Raw genomic sequence first — 16772 nt, 5'->3', positions numbered from 1 at the left:
ATTTTCTCTGCGCTCCTATAAAAATAAGTCCTGTGAATTAAATCTGCTCACCAAGGATGCTACTCTAATCATTGTATCAAATGGCAAGGAACTGGGTAATGGAAATAAACTCCTCAAGTAGTTATCATCTTCTTTTGAACACTTTTGTCCTCGTTTTTGCTTGACAAAAATTATCTTTCATTATAACAGACTCGGTAGTCAACTTGCTCTTTTAAGTGATTCAAAATAGCCCCGAATATATTTGGCAATGGCGAGGGAAATTCATAAATTGCCTCGACCTTTTACCCTTTTCTTTTCTATTCTTTTCTATCATGAACTCACCTGATATCCACGTTCCGTTGAACTTCAAGGGTTGAAAATCTCGACCCAAGATGTCGTCTAATTGAAATCTGTTTCCTTTTATCCTGGGTCCATCGTCGGGAGGAGTTAATAGTACTACAGATGTTACTATTAACGCCAATACGACGACTATCACCAACAGAGCAATGAGAATTCCCCTCCAGTTTCTTTGGTTTGTGTTACTGGACACTAGCTGTCGAAATAATCATGGAATTTGAATTAGAATCTTCAAAAAAATACGCAAAAACTAAACTCTTTTGTTGTAAAGATTGTCTTTTATAAAAACTAATTGTCATTTGTCTTCTAAAAATTTTCTTCTACTAAAGTTAGCTGTCTTTGGTCTTTAGAGACTGGCTTTTGCTATAAAATTGATCATTTGTCTTTTAGGAAATATTAAATACCTTGTTGGAAGGATGTTTTCTCGAAAAATTAAATTTGAAACTCACCTCGTCGTCGAACGGATCGTGATCAGCCATTTTTCATTTGATATCATAAGTATTCAGCTCGAAGCACAAAATTTTACCAAAAAATTCATGGTACACTTAAAACCGGGCCGTCTTTTCAAAATCATACTCCTTTTTCACGAATGGACGAAAATATAAATCTGAAACAATACCGGGGGTTCACTAAATGTTTCTTCTTTGTATTATAGAGTGTTTTAACGTTATTTATACCACCCTGTAGATTATGAATTAAATGTCCGTGAAAGTCGACTAATTATTATTACCTTGTATTCGTCCCGGTTATTAATTGGTAACAACAACAATTCTAGAAAATAATACAAATTATTACAGTCAAAAAAGTCTTATTTCGCTAAATTTTCAAAAACTCTCGTAGAAGGTCACTACACTCGATTTATCGATATATATAGCTGGTTAATTTCATGTTTAGTTTGTTATATTCCACTAATTTAATCTTATTGAATCAATTTGTGTAAATGTAACTTATTCCGGTCCTGTTCACTCATTTATAATTCAATGATATTTTAAAGTTCGTGTTTCTGTTTATTTGATCGTGTCTACAAGCGTTTTCTGCTTATCAAATTCAGTTTTTGACATGCGAAACTTGGTTAATTTAAATCCGTCTCGAGTCAAGGAACTTGTAATTTCGCTTTCATGATTATAATAACCAGGGTAGCGAAAGTGTTGTAGGAACATTCCGTGCTGTTGAATTTTCATTTACACTAGCGGTCAAAAGTTTTTGACCACCACAACAAATTTAGTCTTTCTCCAAAATCGCTTCAATTTTCACCAAACATCCCCAAATCCAAACAATCCTCCTACAGTCGGAATTACACAAACATTTTGTCGACTAAAAAGAGATTTATTCATGCCACTATTCAAAAAAGCCAAATATTTTCATTTTTTTTCTATTTTCTAAATATTTTTGTCCCCAATTGCACTCAGGGGTAACTATAGATTGATTTGAGTTAAAAAAGGTCTGTCTGTTTTCATTCCCAAGTAAATTAGTTTTTTTTGGACATATTGCTTTCGAAACTTATAAAAATTTGTCATTTCCATCAATATTTCCAGTTTTTTCCCTGTTTCTTCAATCTATTTGTCCCCAATTACACTCAGGGGTAATTATAGATTGATTTGAGTTGAAAATGGTCTGTCCGCTTTCATTACCAAGTAAATTAGTCTTTTTTGAACGTATTGCTTTCGAAACTTATAAAAATTTGTCATTTCCACCAATATTTCCGGTATTTTCCCTGTTTTTTTCTGAGCTATTAGTCTCCAATTGCACTCAGGGGTAACTATAGATTGATTTGAGTTGAAAATGGTCTGTCCGCTTTCATTACCAAGTAAATTAGTCTTTTTTGAACGTATTGCTTTCGAAACTTATAAAAATTTGTCATTTCCATCAATATTTCCAGTTTTTTCCCTGTTTCTTCAATCTATTTGTCCCCAATTACACTCAGGGGTAATTATAGATTGATTTGAGTTAAAAAAGGTCTGTCCGCTTTCATTACCAAGTAAATTAGTCTTTTTTGAACGTATTGCTTTCGAAACTTATAAAAATTTGTCATTTCCACCAATATTTCCGGTATTTTCCCTGTTTTTTTCTGAGCTATTAGTCTCCAATTGCACTCAGGGGTAACTATAGATTGATTTGAGTTGAAAATGGTCTGTCCGCTTTCATTACCAAGTAAATTAGTCTTTTTTGAACGTATTGCTTTCGAAACTTATAAAAATTTGTCATTTCCACCAATATTTCCGGTATTTTCCCTGTTTTTTTCTGAGCTATTAGTCTCCAATTGCACTCAGGGGTAACTATAGATTGATTTGAGTTAAAAATGGTCTGTCCGCTTTCATTCCCAAGTAAATTAGTCTTTTTTGAACGTATTGCTTTCGAAACTTATAAAAATTTGTCATTTCCACCAATATTTCCGGTATTTTCCCTGTTTTTTTCGATCTATTTTTCCCCAATTGCACTCAGGGGTAACTATAGATTGATTTGAGTTGAAAATGGTCTGTCCGCTTTCATTACCAAGTAAATTAGTCTTTTTTGAACGTATTGCTTTCGAAACTTATAAAAATTTGTCATTTCCACCAATATTTCCGGTATTTTCCCTGTTTTTTTCAATCTATTTTTCCCCAATTGCACTCAGGGGTAACTATAGATTGATTTGAGTTGAAAATGGTCTGTCCGCTTTCATTACCAAGTAAATTAGTCTTTTTTGAACGTATTGCTTTCGAAACTTATAAAAATTTGTCATTTCCACCAATATTTCCGGTATTTTCCCTGTTTTTTTCTGAGCTATTAGTCTCCAATTGCACTCAGGGGTAACTATAGATTGATTTGAGTTAAAAATGGTCTGTCCGCTTTCATTCCCAAGTAAATTAGTCTTTTTTGAACGTATTGCTTTCAAAACTTATAAAAATTTGTCATTTCCACCAATATTTCCGGTATTTTCCCTGTTTTTTTCAATCTATTTTTCCCCAATTGCACTCAGGGGTAACTATAGATTGATTTGAGTTGAAAATGGTCTGTCCGCTTTCATTACCAAGTAAATTAGTCTTTTTTGAACGTATTGCTTTCGAAACTTATAAAAATTTGTCATTTCCACCAATATTTCCGGTATTTTCCCTGTTTTTTTCTGAGCTATTAGTCTCCAATTGCACTCAGGGGTAACTATAGATTGATTTGAGTTAAAAATGGTCTGTCCGCTTTCATTCCCAAGTAAATTAGTCTTTTTTGAACGTATTGCTTTCGAAACTTATAAAAATTTGTCATTTCCACCAATATTTCCGGTATTTTCCCTGTTTTTTTCAATCTATTTTTCCCCAATTGCACTCAGGGGTAACTATAGATTGATTTGAGTTGAAAATGGTCTGTCCGCTTTCATTACCAAGTAAATTAGTCTTTTTTGAACGTATTGCTTTCGAAACTTATAAAAATTTGTCATTTCCACCAATATTTCCGGTATTTTCCCTGTTTTTTTCTGAGCTATTAGTCTCCAATTGCACTCAGGGGTAACTATAGATTGATTTGAGTTAAAAATGGTCTGTCCGCTTTCATTCCCAAGTAAATTAGTCTTTTTTGAACGTATTGCTTTCAAAACTTATAAAAATTTGTCATTTCCACCAATATTTCCGGTATTTTCCCTGTTTTTTTCAATCTATTTTTCCCCAATTGCACTCAGGGGTAACTATAGATTGATTTGAGTTGAAAATGGTCTGTCCGCTTTCATTACCAAGTAAATTAGTCTTTTTTGAACGTATTGCTTTCGAAACTTATAAAAATTTGTCATTTCCACCAATATTTCCGGTATTTTCCCTGTTTTTTTCTGAGCTATTAGTCTCCAATTGCACTCAGGGGTAACTATAGATTGATTTGAGTTAAAAATGGTCTGTCCGCTTTCATTCCCAAGTAAATTAGTCTTTTTTGAACGTATTGCTTTCGAAACTTATAAAAATTTGTCATTTCCACCAATATTTCCGGTATTTTCCCTGTTTTTTTCAATCTATTTTTCCCCAATTGCACTCAGGGGTAACTATAGATTGATTTGAGTTGAAAATGGTCTGTCCGCTTTCATTACCAAGTAAATTAGTCTTTTTTGAACGTATTGCTTTCGAAACTTATAAAAATTTGTCATTTCCACCAATATTTCCGGTATTTTCCCTGTTTTTTTCTGAGCTATTAGTCTCCAATTGCACTCAGGGGTAACTATAGATTGATTTGAGTTAAAAATGGTCTGTCCGCTTTCATTCCCAAGTAAATTAGTCTTTTTTGAACGTATTGCTTTCAAAACTTATAAAAATTTGTCATTTCCACCAATATTTCCGGTATTTTCCCTGTTTTTTTCAATCTATTTTTCCCCAATTGCACTCAGGGGTAACTATAGATTGATTTGAGTTGAAAATGGTCTGTCCGCTTTCATTACCAAGTAAATTAGTCTTTTTTGAACGTATTGCTTTCGAAACTTATAAAAATTTGTCATTTCCACCAATATTTCCGGTATTTTCCCTGTTTTTTTCTGAGCTATTAGTCTCCAATTGCACTCAGGGGTATCTATAGATTGATTTGAGTTAAAAATGGTCTGTCCGCTTTCATTCCCAAGTAAATTAGTCTTTTTTGAACGTATTGCTTTCGAAACTTATAAAAATTTGTCATTTCCACCAATATTTCCGGTATTTTCCCTGTTTTTTTCAATCTATTTTTCCCCAATTGCACTCAGGGGTAACTATAGATTGATTTGAGTTAAAAAAAGCCTGTCCGCTTCCATACCCAAGTAAATTAGACTTCAAAAATAAAAAAAATTAACATTTTTTCCAATATTTTCGATTTTTTCCCAAAAAAAAACTGACTAAAGTGTAAATTATTAGATAAAAAACAATTAAAACATATACTATTACCTATTAACAGATTATTTTGGAGTCTGGAAAAACTTTTTCTCATTTAAATAATTGGTTTTTCCAAACTATCAAGTTATTTTTTAAACACCGTGTAGAACCTTGTAATTATATGAATTGGGATATTTTTTTAATTTAATTCTAGAAAAAAAAGATACTTCTAATTAATTACGATTTATATTTCTGGAATTTTATATATACGAGGTTAAAAAAATGATTTATTGTAAATAAATAGTCGTTATAAGGTTCATATTATTATAAAAAAATATTTTAACTTAATAGTTATTATAAAAATCGAATTATAAGATATCAAAAATGGTTTTTTTCATTTTTTGTTAATTTCCGAAAATTTGAAATAAACGAAAAAAATGTTCAAAAATTCAAAATTCACTAGAATCTAATATATAATATATTTTAAATATAATTGAACATTTCGTTTTTTTACAAAAAAAATATATAAAACCTCAAAATTCACCTCAATACGAGGAAATTTTCGAGGAAAACTCACTGGAAATCACGAAAAACATCGAAATTTGACATTCAAAACAAACAGTTGATAATTTTTATTATTAAATCGATTTTTTCTATTTTTTTTTTTTTTCAAATCAATTTTTCAAAACCATTTCTGATTATATAATAAACAAAATTAAAACACAAATAGTTCAAAAGGGCGTAAATTAACTTGATAACAAAAAATTAACGAATGACTTTCTAGCAGCAAGAATATAATTAAAAATTTCGGTTTTTTTTTACAAAAAAATATACAAAATCTCAAAATTCACTTGAATCTAACTCAATACGAGGAAATTTCCGAGGAAAACTCACTGGAAATCACGGAAAACATCGAAATTTGACATTCAAAACAAACAGTTGATAATTTTTATTATTAAATCGATTTTTTCTATTTTTTTTTTTTCAAATCAATTTTTCAAAACCATTTCTGATTATATAATAAACAAAATTAAAACACAAATAGTTCAAAAGGGCGTAAATTAACTTGATAACAAAAAATTAACGAATGACTTTCTAGCAGCAAGAATATAATTAAAAATTTCGGTTTTTTTTTACAAAAAAATATACAAAATCTCAAAATTCACTTGAATCTAACTCAATACGAGGAAATTTCCGAGGAAAACTCACTGGAAATCACGGAAAACATCGAAATTTGACATTCAAAACAAACAGTTGATAATTTTTATTATTAAATCGATTTTTTCTATTTTTTTTTTTTTTTCAAATCAATTTTTCAAAACCATTTCTGATTATATAATAAACAAAATTAAAACACAAATAGTTCAAAAGGGCGTAAATTAACTTGATAACAAAAAATTAACGAATGACTTTCTAGCAGCAAGAATATAATTGAAAATTTCGGTTTTTTTTTACAAAAAAATATACAAAATCTCAAAATTCACTTGAATCTAACTCAATACGAGGAAATTTCCGAGGAAAACTCACTGGAAATCACGGAAAACATCGAAATTTGACATTCAAAACAAACAGTTGATAATTTTTATTATTAAATCGATTTTTTCTATTTTTTTTTTTTTTCAAATCAATTTTTCAAAACCATTTCTGATTATATAATAAACAAAATTAAAACACAAATAGTTCAAAAGGGCGTAAATTAACTTGATAACAAAAAATTAACGAATGACTTTCTAGCAGCAAGAATATAATTAAAAATTTCGGTTTTTTTTTTACAAAAAAATATACAAAATCTCAAAATTCACTTGAATCTAACTCAATACGAGGAAATTTCCGAGGAAAACTCACTGGAAATCACGGAAAACATCGAAATTTGACATTCAAAACAAACAGTTGATAATTTTTATTATTAAATCGATTTTTTCTATTTTTTTTTTTTTTTCAAATCAATTTTTCAAAACCATTTCTGATTATATAATAAACAAAATTAAAACACAAATAGTTCAAAAGGGCGTAAATTAACTTGATAACAAAAAATTAACGAATGACTTTCTAGCAGCAAGAATATAATTGAAAATTTCGGTTTTTTTTTACAAAAAAATATACAAAATCTCAAAATTCACTTGAATCTAACTCAATACGAGGAAATTTCCGAGGAAAACTCACTGGAAATCACGGAAAACATCGAAATTTGACATTCAAAACAAACAGTTGATAATTTTTATTATTAAATCGATTTTTTCTATTTTTTTTTTTTTTCAAATCAATTTTTCAAAACCATTTCTGATTATATAATAAACAAAATTAAAACACAAATAGTTCAAAAGGGCGTAAATTAACTTGATAACAAAAAATTAACGAATGACTTTCTAGCAGCAAGAATATAATTAAAAATTTCGGTTTTTTTTTTACAAAAAAATATACAAAATCTCAAAATTCACTTGAATCTAACTCAATACGAGGAAATTTCCGAGGAAAACTCACTGGAAATCACGGAAAACATCGAAATTTGACATTCAAAACAAACAGTTAATAATTTTTATTATTAATCGATTTTTTCTATTTTTTTTTCAAATCAATTTTTCAAAACCATTTCTGATTATATAATAAACAAAATTAAAACACAAATAGTTCAAAAGGGCGTAAATTAACTTGATAACAAAAAATTAACGAATGACTTTCTAGCAGCAAGAATATAATTAAAAATTTCGGTTTTTTTTTTACAAAAAAATATACAAAATCTCAAAATTCACTTGAATCTAACTCAATACGAGGAAATTTTCGAGGAAAACTCACTGGAAATCACGAAAAACATCGAAATTTTCCATTCCAAAGATACATTTTATAATTTTTATCATAAATATTGACTTACCAAACGAAATTTCTTTCATAATTATCAACCATCAACCAAAAATCCAATAGAAATATTTTACTGCCCGAACTTTTGGACGCGTCCTTCCTTATCGATGGCAATTCCCAAACTGACCCGAGCCCTGAATTCGACGGCGCACGCGTATTACCGCATTGTTTATTATTTCATTTCTTGTAGCATGTGGAAATAACCTAATTGTCGTTTCGTGTGTCTGTATTATTTTTTTATAATTTCTATTTTCGTATATTTTCTGTATTGAAAGTGTCCGTTTTGTAAATACGAGTATGAAATATGAATAATTATTGACGAAAATCGTGAATTTTTTTCTATTCGAATGCCTCTAAATAATATACAGATGACCAAACAAATTTATGTTACAAACGTACTTATAAATTCTGCTATTTTTCATATATAGTGTATACGAAATTAATGCCGAAATATCAGAAAATCTACATTTGTCAAAATTGAAAATAAAGAACTTCAATATTCTGTATAAAATAATCCATATTTATATACAGAGTGAGTCTAAAATTTTATAGACAATTGAGTTGATTTTTCATTGAATTTTAATTAAGAAGTGGGTCTTTTAATACCTAATTCGAAAGGTCTTTTAATACCGTATACAGTATTGATACAATCCGTCGTATATTATTTCTACGGGGCGAAAAAAAAAAATTGAAATGTTATTTTTTAGTTTGAAAATTTGTTATTATTGTTGAAATTTATTAATAAGTTTTTGTAATTGAATATTTTATGTGATTCGCCCGGTATTTAATAAACTTTTAGTAAGAAAAAATGGACAAACTTGAAGAAATGTACAAAAATCTATACTGTACACCTGTCCGGTTTAGAATCATAATAAAAATAAGTTAGTTCAGCGTTTTCGAGGTCGTAAAACCCATTTATCGATGTTCCAGGTGTAGGAAATTAGTACTTCCTTCCGGTTTTATCGATAATTGGATTGACTGACTTTCGGTTCGCTAGTTTAAAATGAGAAGAAACCGGTTTGGTTGGATTACGTTTACTTTAGCTGCGATATGGTCAGATTTACTTTAGCTTCAACGAGGTTATGCTTACATTAGCTTCAATTTGATTAGATTTACTTTAGCTTCAATTTGGTTGAATTTACATTACCTTCAATTTGGTTAGATTTACTTTAGGTTAGACAAGATAACGTTCATTTTAGATACATTTACCTTTGATTAGGTTAGATTTACATTAGTTTCGGTTTACTTCAGCTTTGATTGTTAACTTGGCTTCGATTGGATTAACTTTAACTCCAATTAGGTTAGGTTTACCTGAGCCCTCTTTAGGTTAGGTTTACATTTAGCTTTGACGAGGTTAGATTTACTTTAGTTTATATCAGGTAAGTTTATTACATCCTAGATATTGTGTGGTAAATTTCAAATTCAATACGAAATACAGGAAAGTTTATAAATTAAGTAGTTCAATAATATGTATTATCTATAATAAAGGATGTAACAACATTAGTCACGAAATTGGGACACCCTGCATATTTATATCGTCTACAGAGTCTTTAGGAAGTTTTTTTATCAAATCTAATCGTAAATTTGCTTTTAATAGGCGAAATTCGAAATTATTTTATAGACTCGTAATACAGGGTGGGATAAAAGTATGAAAACTTCTAAAGGTTCTTTATGCCAAAGTTACAGGGGAATTCAAATAAATAATCAATGAACTTGAATTAATAATATATTTATAAACATTTTAACTAAAAAAATAATTAAATTATATATAAAAAAAAGTAATTAAACCAATCGATACATTAAAAAATCGAAAATCATTTCAAAATAGTGTAACAAAGAGAAAATTCCCGTTTCTAAATCAGAAACACCCTGTAGATACAATATATATCAAGTGTATTTAACAGAAGAAGATTCTTCCAGAAGCGATCGAGAATCTGGCGGTATAATATGAACATTCTGGAATTCTGTTCCTAATCGAGGTCAGAATTTTAGGTCTTTGATGGCCTGCGGTAAATCGGGTAACTTTATATCTTTTATTTGTTGAGGAATGTTCATATTTTTAACAGCCGAAACAGCCCGCGCTGGAGCAGCGGTTATACCCGCCTGGAAATCAATAAAAACAAAAAGATCATATATATATATATTAAAAAAAACGTCCGTTTGCACGTTATTTAATTAAATATGATATAATAATAAAGTTTAAAACTGACCTCTTGTTTTTCCATTTTGTTTTGGTCTTCAATCCGCGTAAGAATTTCAGTCATATTTGTTTCCAAGACCATTCCACCCATTACGAGTTCGTTGAGGATATAATGCACTTTATCTACGTGGAAAATCAAATCTAATTCGCATACGTTCTCGAAACATTTATCTAATGTTTCGACAAACACCTGAATTAGATCTAATATTCCCAATTCGCTTTCGGAGGAATCTACGCAGAATACGAAGTACAATGTGGCGTAATGTCTGTATATTAATTTGTAATCGCTACCACCGATTAAGCTGAAAATAATACTTGGTTTATCTGGATAATAAATTGGATATAATTTGAAAATACCTCCCGCCTTCTAAAAAATTACAAACATTATCTTCCCTTTTAGAAACTAATTGAAATGTTTCTTTTATTATTTGCTGTTGCATATCCTCTGCCTAGAAGTAGTTAAAAATAAACGTTTTACTCATATTTAACCTGAAAAACTTACAAAATATTGATAAAACTTCGAAAGTCTCGGTTTTCCATGATTATTAAAGACTAGAATAGCTTTTATCATTATAACTAATTCAATTAAATTTTTAAATTACAAATCTTACACGTAAAAAAATAATATAGTTTACATATTTCAATATATTGTGACATTTGACATTGACGTTTAATCTGTATTAGGAAATATACATGAATATCACGGTTAAAGTAATAACGTCATACATTAAGGATAATTTTTTAAACACAATTTGTATCTATATAAAAACTCGATTATAATATGTTGTTTTTTTATTGTAAAAATATAAGAACAAATTCACAATTACTACACTTGATAAATTTAGTCATGATTATTCTTGATATTGACATTTCGACATACTTCGGCTTTTATTAAGATATTTCGAAACGTTATTTTAAACTGGTTTTCATTAAAAATACTTACAATTAAAAAAATAATCGTAAAAAACGTATACACTTATTTGTGTCATTTATAATAATCGATATGGTTTGGCTTCAAAAAGTAACCGTACGTGGTTTGTAATACTAACAACATCATAACCTGTAATAATACATTAATGTCAAAAATAAATGTTGATGATTTGTGTATTTTTTGTTAAGCGCTTGTATCTTATCTGGTTAAAGTTGTATCAGTGGACTATATTTTAATAAAAATGAGTCAATATATGAAAGATGTGTTAGCGAAATTTTATCAAAATCCGGCGGAAAAACGTGAAGAAACCATCAAGATATTGTGTAAAATTGCAGATAACATTTTAGGAAATCCTACAGATAAAACAATCCGAAAGTTACAGAAAACTAATCCGACAATAAATAATAAAATTTTATGCAGGGATGGAGGAAAGGAGTTATTAACAATCATGGGTTTTCAAGAAGTACGTTCGTACGTTTTTATGAACCAGTAGGTGAATTAGAATATTTTTTTTACAGAAAGATGCCTATTTTGAAATGCCTATCGATATTCCTATAAATCGTGTTCAAGAATTTCGAAAATTGGTCGTAACTTTGAATCCAAAACAGAAACAGCGTGAAATAGTAAGTGCATTTCATAAATTTAAACGGGCAATAATTTCAATTATTTCGTAGACTCATTCAAATTCGTTGTTACATAGATTACAAAACTATTCAGCTAACATGATTAAGTATGAAAATAAACAAGTGCAAAAACGAATATTGGATTTAATGCCTATATGGCAATTAGAGGAAGATGCGCAAAAAAAATTGAGAGCCATTCACTGGGATTGTAAAAAAAGTGAGTAGGTTTTGTTCTCTATTTATCAATTTTCTTTTTTTATTGCATTTTTCGCCAGAATTAAATAATTATTCAGTCAAATATGTATATAATTTTTGTTTCCCTTGGAAATATTGATATATTCTTCTGATTTCTTCTTTTAAAAGTATCACCTTGTATATTTAGTTGAATAGATCCTATATCAACAGTTTATTGCTTTTGAGAGTTTTATTTTGTGGTTTTTATTGACTAAAATTTGAATTCTTGATGTTGATGCAAATTGAGACACTTTTTAACGAGTAAAATGTAATAGGTTTCATAAAAACCCATGAAAATATCCGAATTAACTTGATTTTTATCCACACAATATTAGCTTCCTTCTAATTCCTTCGAAAGATTTGGAGAACTTGTGAAATAAAATAGTTATTGTTAAAAATTCAATTTTTGATCTTGCTTTGACTTTTGGAAGAATTCTGCTAAACAGAATCGCGAAATTTTGTATTATAAAGAAACATCAAATTTCATTCTTCATGTTGAATCAACAATTTTTACCATTCTGGATATATCAAATTTGTTTTAGTTTACTATTTTAGAAACATCACATTTGATTTTTTGTGTTAAATAAGTCCTAAATCTATAGTTTGTACCATTCTGGAAACATCAAAAAATTTCATTCTTCATTCTCAAGGTTTTTCTCTAACTGAACTCTATCCGCAGATCATTTACCAGAACCTAATATATCTTTACAAGATACGTTAATTCACGAATTATTGAGGTGGTTCAAAGAAGATTTTTTCGATTGGGTAAATACTTTACCTTGCGAATTTTGCCGAGGCGAAACTGTAATGTCCCACGTCACTTCAAATCCTCATATGTACGCTGACCGTGTAGAGGTGCGTATTATAGCACTATAGCCCTAAATCGGTATAAATTTTTGGTTGACATTTGACAGATGCATAAATGTACGAAATGTCAAAAATTTACGCCGTTTCCGCGATACAACGACCTAAATATCCTTTTGGAAACGAGACGTGGCAGATGTGGTGAATGGGCGGACGTATTTACATTATGTTGCCGCGCCATGGGGTGGGATACCAGATTTGTCGTCGACGAAGAAGACCACGTATGGACCGAAGTATGAATCAGTATGATATAAATGATAAATCACCCTGTAGATTTATGTTTTGTGTTAGGTGTTTTCAATAGCGCAAAAACGTTGGTTGCATTGCGATCCTTGCGAAAATATCCTCGATACTCCTTTGGTGTACGAAAACGGTTGGAATAAGAAACTCTCCTACGTCATGGCTTACTCAGTAGACGATATCCAAGACGTCACTTGGAGATATACGACTAAATACCAGGAAGTACTCGGTAGGAGGAAACAATGTACGGAGGCGCAACTTTTGAACGAAATTTTTAAAATTAGAACCGAGAGGCAGAAAAATTTGTCGATATACAGGAAGGCGTATCTCGTCAAAAGGAACGCTATGGAATTGGCGGAATTTTTATCCGAAGGGTGAGTCAACTTTTGGATCACACTGTATAATTTAGATAAAATAAAATTGCAATAAATAACACATTAAGAGTTAATAATCGAGAAGCGGATCGGAGTGAAATACACGATAATAATAAATATAAAAATATCATATTATTATCGCAGCATTGCCAAGTCTATTTATTTTTCAGTAGATCTACTAATTTGACATGTTAACTATTAATATTATAAAATTTCTCTGAGTTTATAAACTGTGTCAAAATATAAGCAGCGTTGCAAATTCAACTGATTGCTTTCAGGATATTTTCCAATGTCATATGCGGCGTTGCCGAATATGTATTTTTTAGTAGATCAAATTAGAGCGTTGGCAAGTCTACTTTCTTTTCGTTAGATCGACCGATTTGACGTATCTGTCAATATGTCGGTCGAAATGTCATACCCTAAGCAGCGTTGCCATATCTACTGATTTGTCAGGAGATTAACTGATATCGATTTCGTATGCAACGTTGACAAATCTACCGATTTACCGATATCGATGCCATATGTATATAAACAGCGTTGCCATGTCCACCGTTCGTTCAGTAAATCTACCGATTTAACGTGTTATACCAGAATCGGGGTTGCCGAGTCTACTTTTTTTCAGTAATCCTACCGATTTGACACACCATCTGTCAATACGTCGACTTCGATCTCTCTAATTCTGATAAACTGAATCTCAAGTGAAATTTCATACCATAAGCAGCGTTGTCGGATCCATCGTCGTTTCAGTAAATTGACAAATATCGACGCTATGTGCAACGTTGCCATATCTATTGGTTTTTCAGGAGATTCACCAATTCCGATACTGTATGCATCTATTGATTTAACTAACCGATTTAACGTGTAGGAAACTTAGTCTAAGTCGAAATATTATACCGTAAGCAGCGTTGCCATGTCCACCGATTGTTCAGAAAATCTACGAATTAAACGTTTCAAATAAAAAAAAACGACGTTGCCAAGTCTACTGATTTTATCGAGAAATTCACCAATATCGATGTTATACGCAACGTTGCCACATCTGTATCTGTAATTTTCATCATTCTCAGTTAAAATCTGATGATATTTTCGATGACATAGTTAAATGTTGCCAAATCTAGTGATGTTTCATTAGATCTAGAGTTTTAACATGTTATACCTGGATCGGCGTTGCCAAGTCTACCGATTTTTCGTATTGATATGCGAATTTCTATAAATTGTATCTTAATAGTCACAAGCGGCGTTGCCAAGTCCATAGATTTTTCAATAGATTTTCGAATTTTTTTGGCTTGGATTCGTATTTATGTCATTATGCACCGTTGTCGGATTTAGCGTTTTTAACGAAAATATGAGGAAATATCGTTTTTGAACGTACAGGGCGCGTATAAAAAAATGTTTTCAGGACATCGAAAGAAGGCGATTCACGACAACGAAGTTCCGGTTCGGAAAGTTGGCGATTGGCCAGAGGAGAAATGCGAAAATCGTCTGAATACGTATGGGAAATAAAACCGTCGGAAAATAATGGCAACACTGTATCGATTAGTTATTCGTGCGCTTTGAATAAATATAAACGCGGTACCGAAAGTGGCACGTCATTAGAAATCGACGATTGGAACCTGGGTGCTTACGAGGTCGAAAATATGTTTAGGAAAATCGAGAACGATTGGAAAATGGTTTATTTGGCTAGAAACGGTAAAATTGAAAACAAAATATATGTAAAAAAGGGGGTTTTTGTCGAATTATTGATTTTAGATGGTGTTTTGGATGGTAAGGTTAGGTGGGTGTTTCGAATCGATAGTTCGGGTAGGAAATTGGACAATGTACGTTTGGAATTTGGACACGAAACGTTCGAAAACGGTCTAGTTACCATTAGAATTTCGTATGGTGACAATATGGTAACACTTCCTAAAGGTAAACTATTTATTTTTTATTTAATTGTCGTTTTATGGATCATTTTTTATATTTCCGATATAATTAATTATCATTTGTTCGAGATTTTTCACTTTTTGCATACAAAATCTTTTTTTTTTCATTAAAATGCGCATTAATATGGAATTTAAATTATATGAAAAATATTTTATTCAAATTTTTTAAATTTCCAATCTCAAAAATTAATTTTTTTACAAAAAAACTAAATTTCTATGAAAATCTTTAAAATAATTAATTTTTAAATAATTTTCAACGTCTCTTGCCCCACAGATTGAATATTTTTTATTTCTACTTATTTTCGATCAAAATTTTCAAATTTCCGATGTTTTGACGTAAAATCTCAAAACTTCAATTTTTTACAAAAAAAAAAATTAATTCTTATAAAAATATAAAAAAAAAATTAATTCTTATAAAAATCTAAAAAATATAAAATTTTTAAATAATTTTCAACGTTTTCTACCCCCCAAATTGAATTGAATTTTTTTGAGTGTAACTTTGTTTTAATATGTAAAAGTCTCGTGAATTTCAAAAAAATTGTACTTTTCAAAAATTGCAAAAAAATTTTTATCCAAATTTTTCAAATTTCCAATGTTTTACCATAAAATCTCAAAACTTAATTTTTTTACAAAAAAACTAAATTTTTATGAAAATCTTTAAAATAATTAATTTTTAAATAATTTTCAACGTCTCTTGTCCCACAGATTGAATATTTTTTATTTCTACTTATTTTCGATCAAAATTTTCAAATTTCCGATGTTTTGACGTAAAATCTCAAAACTTCAATTTTTTACAAAAAAAAATTAATTCTTATAAAAATCTAAAAAATATAAAATTTTTAAATAATTTTCAACGTTTTCTACCCCCCAAATTGAATACTTTTATTTGTACATATTTCAAGGTTATGGACCATTTTTTTCAGTGTAACTTTGTTTTCATGTATAAAGTAATGCAAAAAATAGATCTCGCCCTTAAAAAATTGAAAAAAAAACATTTGCACATTTTATGAATTTTCGTAAATTCATTTTTTCTCTTAATAAAAATTTTGGGCAAATTTTTTTCAGTGTAATTTCGTTTTTACATGTAAAAATCACGTAAATTCCTGCAATTTTCAAAACAAAATATTTTTTCCCTCATTTTAGGCGAAACGAAAATGTCACTAGACAATTTGATGGACATAAAAACATTAACAGTAGAAGCTATAGTATCAGGAGGTAAAGGTGACACTTCCTGGCAACACGCCCAACTATTCAGACAGTCCATTGACAGTACTTCCTATCCTTTCAATTTAACTTTTACCTTTCTACCCTAAAGACATAATTAATTTTAATTCTTCCACACGAAGTATAAGTTTTTATCCTAAAATATAAGTAAAACTACAAAATATATTTTTAAAAATTATTT

The 16772-nt window shown here is 29.7% G+C and overlaps 3 protein-coding genes across 4 annotated transcripts in view; 1 reads left to right on the top strand and 2 right to left on the bottom strand.

Moving 5' to 3' along the window:
• Positions 1 to 910, bottom strand: part of LOC130443008 (dipeptidyl aminopeptidase-like protein 6) — a 16847-nt gene extending 15937 nt beyond the window's left edge. Inside the window, exons 1-2 of the mRNA XM_056777446.1 lie at positions 786 to 910; positions 322 to 532 (exon numbers count right to left, since the gene is read on the bottom strand). Of these exons, the coding sequence (XP_056633424.1) occupies positions 322 to 532; positions 786 to 815 (241 nt within the window). The 5' untranslated portion in view covers positions 816 to 910. The remainder of the gene's footprint in view (positions 1 to 321; positions 533 to 785) is intronic.
• The window catches only part of LOC130443009 (peptide-N(4)-(N-acetyl-beta-glucosaminyl)asparagine amidase), a 17637-nt gene extending 865 nt beyond the window's left edge, over positions 1 to 16772 (top strand). The window contains exons 1-9 of one of the 2 annotated variants that reach the window (XM_056777447.1): positions 11210 to 11576; positions 11632 to 11736; positions 11788 to 11953; positions 12650 to 12825; positions 12885 to 13067; positions 13126 to 13448; positions 14845 to 15134; positions 15195 to 15353; positions 16511 to 16772. In XM_056777447.1, coding sequence (XP_056633425.1) covers positions 11355 to 11576; positions 11632 to 11736; positions 11788 to 11953; positions 12650 to 12825; positions 12885 to 13067; positions 13126 to 13448; positions 14845 to 15134; positions 15195 to 15353; positions 16511 to 16680 — 1794 coding nt within the window. In that variant the 5' untranslated portion in view covers positions 11210 to 11354 and the 3' untranslated portion in view covers positions 16681 to 16772. Of the gene's footprint in view, positions 1 to 11209; positions 11577 to 11631; positions 11737 to 11787; positions 11954 to 12649; positions 12826 to 12884; positions 13068 to 13125; positions 13449 to 14844; positions 15135 to 15194; positions 15354 to 16510 lie in introns of those variants that run through there. The other variant, XM_056777448.1, reaches the window with a different exon arrangement.
• Positions 9701 to 10820, bottom strand: LOC130443010 (AP-3 complex subunit sigma-2). Its single transcript, XM_056777449.1, has 4 exons — positions 10685 to 10820; positions 10540 to 10631; positions 10193 to 10484; positions 9701 to 10085 (listed from the first exon to the last, which is right to left on the bottom strand). The coding sequence occupies exons 1-4, from the start codon at positions 10751 to 10753 to the stop codon at positions 9963 to 9965; spliced, it is 576 nt and encodes a 191-aa protein (XP_056633427.1). The 5' UTR covers positions 10754 to 10820; the 3' UTR covers positions 9701 to 9962.

This window comes from Diorhabda sublineata, chromosome 4, assembly GCF_026230105.1.
Source record: "Diorhabda sublineata isolate icDioSubl1.1 chromosome 4, icDioSubl1.1, whole genome shotgun sequence".
In the NCBI taxonomy this organism is placed as follows: domain Eukaryota; kingdom Metazoa; phylum Arthropoda; class Insecta; order Coleoptera; family Chrysomelidae; genus Diorhabda; species Diorhabda sublineata.
This window is presented reverse-complemented; position numbering and strand designations above follow the sequence as displayed.